The 6,896-nt window shown below is 30.6% G+C and overlaps 2 protein-coding genes across 3 annotated transcripts; one reads left to right on the top strand and one right to left on the bottom strand.

The window, feature by feature from the left end:
* Positions 1-12: 12 nt before the first annotated feature.
* On the bottom strand, positions 13-3,225 carry LOC108739661 (max-like protein X). Of its 2 annotated transcripts, none has more exons than XM_025973317.1 (6): positions 2,658-3,225; positions 2,473-2,595; positions 2,258-2,422; positions 1,687-1,907; positions 121-324; positions 13-54 (listed from the first exon to the last, which is right to left on the bottom strand). In XM_025973317.1, the coding sequence occupies exons 1-5, from the start codon at positions 2,698-2,700 to the stop codon at positions 130-132; spliced, it is 747 nt and encodes a 248-aa protein (XP_025829102.1). In that variant the 5' UTR covers positions 2,701-3,225; the 3' UTR covers positions 13-54; positions 121-129. The 2 variants fall into 2 exon arrangements, with proteins under 2 accessions (XP_025829102.1, XP_025829103.1); XM_025973318.1 differs by having other exon boundaries at positions 2,258-2,419; positions 2,658-3,223.
* A 691-nt stretch (positions 3,226-3,916) lies between these two features.
* LOC112904088 (transcription initiation factor TFIID subunit 9-like) lies at positions 3,917-5,184 on the top strand. Its single transcript, XM_025973323.1, has one exon. The coding sequence runs from the start codon at positions 4,516-4,518 to the stop codon at positions 5,182-5,184; it is 669 nt and encodes a 222-aa protein (XP_025829108.1). The 5' UTR covers positions 3,917-4,515.
* Positions 5,185-6,896: the final 1,712 nt, after the last annotated feature.

Here is a 6,896-nt window from a genome sequence, read left to right on the forward strand (position 1 = left end):
TCTATGATTATTTACAAAATTTCAAAGGAAAAACAACAAAACAAAAACTTGCACCTGAAAATAAAAATTTAATTCTTTTTGTAGGTAATAAATAAACAATGCTTTCGAAATAATATATACCTTCTTTGGTCAATTAGTTTGAAGATCGCGTTGTTGATTAAAATCTTTGTTGTGTCTCTGTAAGACACGAAAAACTGTATCTTTGAGAGTTTGCGGCTTACAGTACTCCTCTAACCAACTGAAAACACCGGCAGATAATTCTCTAAAATTGCTCACAGAAACACTGCTAAACGTGACGAAAAGTTGCTCCATTATTAACTGAAACTTTTTAAAAAAGAACATGAAAAATAACACTAATTGTTACTTATGACATTGCTAAAAAGTGTTAGATCGATACACTTAGGACTCAGTGACTGGCACATAAACTAGACTACGTCTGCATGTAACCGTCTGTTAATTATACAATGTATTGACAAAAAACGCAAGATTTTTTAAATGAAATATATTTGCGCGTAGTAACACTATTTCGGTGCAAGTGGTGCATCAGTGATAATAAAGTAAACTTAATAAACTTGGTTGCAGTTTTGGTAAATGTCTCGATTAATATGCTTAGTTCTAACTTCGTTAAAATTTTAGTATGTTGTACAGTTTTGGAGAATATATATACATATATGTTGGGAACGGAAATCATTCCTTCTCCTAGTTTTGGTGGTTGAAAAAAAGTACACAAAGCAACCAAACCCACATAAAAAAACAAGTGAAACAATCAAATTCAACCCGAGATACACAGTAATGACAACATTCGCTTCATCCACTCCTTTCTCCCTATCGGTTTTCCTCCTTTTGCGCACCTACAAAAAAGCTTATTTTTATTCGCTGTTACTTTACTTTTTTTTCAACTCCCACAACTAGGAAGAGGTTTCCGCCTCCCACTACTGTACAGCATACCAACAAATTTCAACGAAATCGTAGGTGAGCATACTAATCGAGGCATTTAACAAAGCTTTCAATAATAAGTTTATCATCTTACCAAGCTTATTTACAAACAAGTGTTCTTTTTCTTTTGCGCCAAACAAATTCTTTTTATTTAAACAATACCTGTTTGAATCTTTGAAATTTGTATTAACAAAAATTGGAAACCATGAATTCTTTTTGTTCAACTTTTTGATTTTTTTTTTAGTATGAAAAGCAAAACGTCCTTTTTTCGGCATATAAATGAAATAAAATTGAGAAATTTTGGGAAAAAATATAGGGAATAAAAAATTCATAGGACAACGCAGCCGTATGCCCTACATTTGTTGAGAATTTCATTCCCGACTGTACTTTAGTAGCATTGAATTTATTAATAATGCATTCAAAAATTCAAATTTAATTTAATAAAAAATANAATTTTAAGCTGTTGAAAAACAGTTTTTGTTTTTAATAGATTTTCAGGGCCTGTCAGCTACATGATATGAATTGCCTAAAGCTGTTATAGTACAAACTAAACGAAATTATAAAATTACTATTCATAAATATCGTAATTTAATTATTTTGTCTAGAATATTATAAATAAATTAATATTTTGTAATGTTGGTTGCTGATCGTGTTGGGTTTATTTTCACAATACAGTTTATGTAATAACCATGTGCTTGTTAGAACATAAGGTCAGCTGGGTAATAATAACGACTTTTATTATAATCTTACCACTGAAAATTTGACTTCATCAGAAACCCGCATTTCCGTCTGACCAGGTTGAGCCTGTTGGGCTCTTACAATTTGTTCATAATTAGTTTGCATTATCTGAAGGGCTACTACTTCCTTTCTTAGAGCGTTCCGTTCCTCTTCCTGTTTCTTCTTCTGCTGATGAAGGTACTGAATGTAATCGATTGACTTCTGAAGTACTGTAGCTTTGCTTAATTTGTATCCTTTAAAAAAATAAACAATCTTTACTAAACAACTTTTTCAACATTTAATTAATTAATATCAACTAATCATATTAATTTTTAAAGCTAACAAACTGACATATTTTCCATGTTTTACATATACATATATATATTCTTGTTCAGGATGACGAACTCTACAACATATTAAGTTTCACGAGTAAATTACTAAAAGAACATGCACTTACAGTGTAAATCCAATAATAAATGGAATTACAATGGCACAAAAATTAATAAAATATACATTCATTGTCAAAACAAAAAATTTAACATCTAACCTAAATTTGAAATAACAAATGCAATAAATTTATAATTACAATCATCAAATTTCATACCTGAAGAATCAGTTTGCTGGCATGTAGGAACTAATTCTTGTAAGGTATCATAACCTTTTTTGATGGCATCTCGTCGTTTTTGCTCAGCCTGTGTATGAGCTTCTCTTCTTCTTTCTTTATAACTTAGTGGTGAAGTTTTGTTTTCAATTTCATCTTCCTCATCTGCTGTAATTATAATGCTAAGAAAATTTCAACACAGATGAATTTGTAAAAACCTGTATTATGTGTTGAAGCACTTGAATTTCTTATGTTTCCTAAACTGCTGCTTCTTTTGTTCAGTTGTTCTCGAGAAAGAGGACTGTTTGTTTCACTCTTAATACGACCGTCAATCCTTTGGCCTTTGCAATAATATTACATTATTAAACTTTAATATCTAAAAACGATTTATGAAGCAACTTACCATAATTGAAATCGTTACTGTTAACAGAAATAGATTTGTCCATAATAAAATATTTTATAATTAAATCACTAATAATTACTAAGCCATGTGTTACCTTTCAAAAATATATTTCTGCTCGTTTCAAATTATCACCTCTTGAAAATAATATTTTCCATTGGAAGCATTAGCCAATTACACTGTTGAACATAGATACTATGTTGAACATTTACATTTTATTTATCTCGCAAGTAAGGTTAATTGCGCCATTTCTAACGTAAATACGAAAGATTACGCTATTGCATGTGTAATGCTGGTAAAGTAAGTTTATTTTATTACTTTTTTAGGTTATTAATTATCAGGAAACCTGCATTCAATAAAATTGTTTATAAAAACAATTGTTACGTAAACGGTTTTTTTTATCAGCTTTGTCACAATATCACATTTAGTTGACTTCAGAGGTCAATCAGAATACATGTGTAAATTGTGTACAAGGTACTCATGTATAATGGACTGTTTTCAAAATACCGTTTAATAACACACCAACAAAAATTTCTAGATTGTGCATCTTTAAATTTACTTAATACGTATGTTTCCTTATCCACACCATCTTTGGTCTGACAGTACTGACATTTCTGACGATTTCTTACCCTTTGTGTATCTATTATCTATGACTTTTAATCTGTGATTAAATAATTATTATTATTCAATTCCGTATAAACCATTGACGTTTAGTAATGGACATGCCTTAGCGGTCAGAATTTTAGTACAACAAAAGAAAGAGATAGAACGAAGTTTCGGACAATATCCTCTCGCTCACGATAGTGCGTAGGCGTGTCATGAAAGAGCACTAGTCCGAAACCATACGCCATTCCCTCACTTTTCGAGACAAGAAATTATTACTAATATATGTCTATGGTATGACCATAGAGTATGACTTTACTCGATGGACTATACAATACAATATTGGTACAGTAGTGTACACCCTTTGTAGATCTATTATCTATGTGTACACCCGATATAAGTAATCCAGATTCAAAGTTTACCAATAAATTGTGCGTCGTTTTTGGGTTCAGTATCATAATTGTGCGTTAATTAGTTCTGTTAAAAAAAGGAAAACTGTTTCAGGTGCAGATGGAATTAAATGTCAATTTATTCAAAAACCACTGAAGATGTGATAATTTAATAGACGTTAATTGATTGTATGTCATTTGTGCTTGAAGACTGATTTAATATGGTAAGAGGAATTTATCTTTATATTATTTATTAGTAATAATTGCATATAATACATAGACAAAATACTACTATTTTTCATTAATAGTACTAATGCGCGTGTGCCATTGGAGAATCATAGATAATATGAGCCATATATGAGCAAAGTAATGCCAGCGCATTATTTATATCGGGTGCCAAATCACACGACTTCATATGGTACTATATGAGTACCATCGACGTAAAGTAATGGACGTGCCTTAGCGGTCAGAATTGTGGAACGCCATAAGAAAGAGATGGAGCGAAGTTTCGGACAATATCCATCTCTTTCACAATAGTGCGTAAGCCTGTCATGAAAGAGATAGCGCTAGTCCGAAACCATACGCCATCTCCCTCACTCTTCGAGCCAAGAAATTATTACAACGACGTATGGCTAAGGCACGTCCATACTTTACGTCGATGATGAGTACACCGTTATATCTATGACTATTATGCATAACCCTTTGTGTATGTATTATCTATGATCTATGTGCATAACCTTACAAAAGAAACTTGATACATTGTTTATATGTTTCAAATAGTTAACATTAATACCATAATAACGATAAATTATTTTATTATGTAAGTATTAAATTGTCTTGAATGTTATAAAATTAAGTTATAATTAAAAATGTCGGACAAGGAGAAACAAAAAATGGCTCAACAATCAAAAAACATCCCAAAAGATGGACAAGTAATAATGTCCATCATGAAAGAAATGGGTATAACAGAGTACGAACCGAAAACAATTATTCAATTAACAGATTTCGTTTACCGTTATGCAACTTCAAACCTAGAAGAAGCTCGAAATTTCGCTAATAACTGTAAGAAAAAGTTCATTGACTTAGATGATATTAGGTTAGCCTTACAGTTGTCTAGTGAAAGTAGTTTTACTACTCCACCCCCAAGAGAAGCCGTGTTAGAATGTGCTCGTAACAAAAGCAACACACCTCTTCCAATTATAAAGCCACATTGTGGTTTAAGATTGCCCCCTGATCGTCATTGTTTGGCTGCTCCAAATTACACCTTAAAATACCCAACACAAAAAAAAACAGGTAAAATTACGTCGTCTGTCGCAACTGCCTCATCAGGAATCAAAATAATGACTAGACCAGCAGTTAGTTATATAAAAAGGAGTACTATTGGAACTGTTCAAAAACAAACAGTTACTATCCCCAGAACAGGTGATCAAAAGACAGTTTTAAAACCACGTATTCAAATAACTCAAAATATTCAAGTGGCATCACCATCAACAAACACAACTGCTATGGAAGTTGATCATAGTNGGTGTCCTTCTTGAGAAATTACGGAACCTATCGCCTTATCGCTAGCGTCAGTGGTAATAGAAAAATGTTTATTAAAATCTGGATAAGCTAAAACAGGAGCGTTTGTAATTAATTCTTTAATTTTGTTGATAGCCTCCAAATACGAGGGATCTTTAACATTAATTGATGTATTTTTCTTTAGACATCGCGTAAGGGGAATGACAATTTTGGAATAATTTTTTATAAATTTTCTGTAATAGCCACTCAAGCCTAAAAATGATTTGAGTTCTTTTACAGTTTTTGGTACAGGAAATTTGTTGATGGAAGTAATTTTGTCGGGATTTGGTTTGATTCCTCCAGTAGTGATTACGTGTCCTAAAAATGGAACTTCTTTTCTTAGAAATTCGGATTTATCTAAAGATACTTTTAAATTTACGTCTTTTAATCTTTGAAAAACTTGCTTTAAATGTATTATGTTCATGTATTGATTTTGAAAAGATTACAATGTCGTCCATGTAAACAAATGCAAATTTGTACAGAAAGTCACGTAGTACCTTCAGCGACCCTGTTACGAATATTACATCAGAAAAGCTAAACCAACCTCCCACCCATAAACGATTTCTTATAATTAAAAATTTGTTAATTCTACACAAACCTTCCTCTGCTAAAGGTGGTCCTTCGAGAAAACTTTTGAAGTTAAATGAAAAAATTGCAAATCATCACATCGCCCAAACACACGTTTGAGAGATGACTTTCCATCGTTATGAAAAATTTTGAGAACTGCCAAGAAAAAAAATAAAGAAAATGATAAACTGCAAATGTGACATTTCCTTAGACTTCCCCTTTGTCATACCTCGTCACGCTAAGTTCCCTCCAACTTTTTTGCGATCGTATTTTATGAACGGCTCGTAATTCATAATCATTTAACATTTTATTTCTGATTAGCATTCAGAGGCAAAACAAAACTTCTGATTGAATAAATTTTTTGTATTTATCTAAAATGGTTTTCTGTTACAGAATAATTACATATTGGTACAAATATTGTCACGCCTTTATGTTTTGTTGTAACCGATATGAACAATAAATTATGTATATATAAATATGATTCTATTATAATTTCCATTTTTGAATGCAAAATATGTATAATAAAGTCGCATAAGTAGTTTGTATCGCAAAATAGACAAATCTTTACTATTTATATTATTTTTTGTTAATATCTTACGCATAAATTTACCTATCTAACAATTAATTCAACTAAATAAAAGGCCACTTTAAACATCAATAAAAAATAATTTTCAAATTGCAATTAGTACCCAATTAATTAAAATATTAGTAAAGTTATGGCTGTTACATAAATTAAAATTTTACTAAATAAACATCAAGAATTGAACTAACTGGCTTATTAAAATAAATATTATATATGAATATCGTAAATATTTACAAACACTCTGGCTACTAATCTACTAATTGTAAGTTGTCGTTACTTTAAGTTTTAAATACATACTAATAATAATCTATTTAGTTATATACTTGAAAAAATAACACTTTCTGCACTTCATTTACATCCAAATCATAAAAGTTAACTGTGTGGAGTTAATGTTTTTGTAGAGATATTTTAAACATGTTACACATGTATATATTCTATTTTCACATCCTCATTTCTGTTTTTACTTTAAACTTTTTTTTGTTTTGATTAAATAAGGTGTTTCCAATTTAATCATCACATTTAATATTAATCTAACAAAAA

Source organism: Agrilus planipennis, unplaced genomic scaffold, assembly GCF_000699045.2.
Source record: "Agrilus planipennis isolate EAB-ADULT unplaced genomic scaffold, Apla_2.0 scaffold162, whole genome shotgun sequence".
In the NCBI taxonomy this organism is placed as follows: Eukaryota; Metazoa; Arthropoda; class Insecta; order Coleoptera; family Buprestidae; genus Agrilus; species Agrilus planipennis.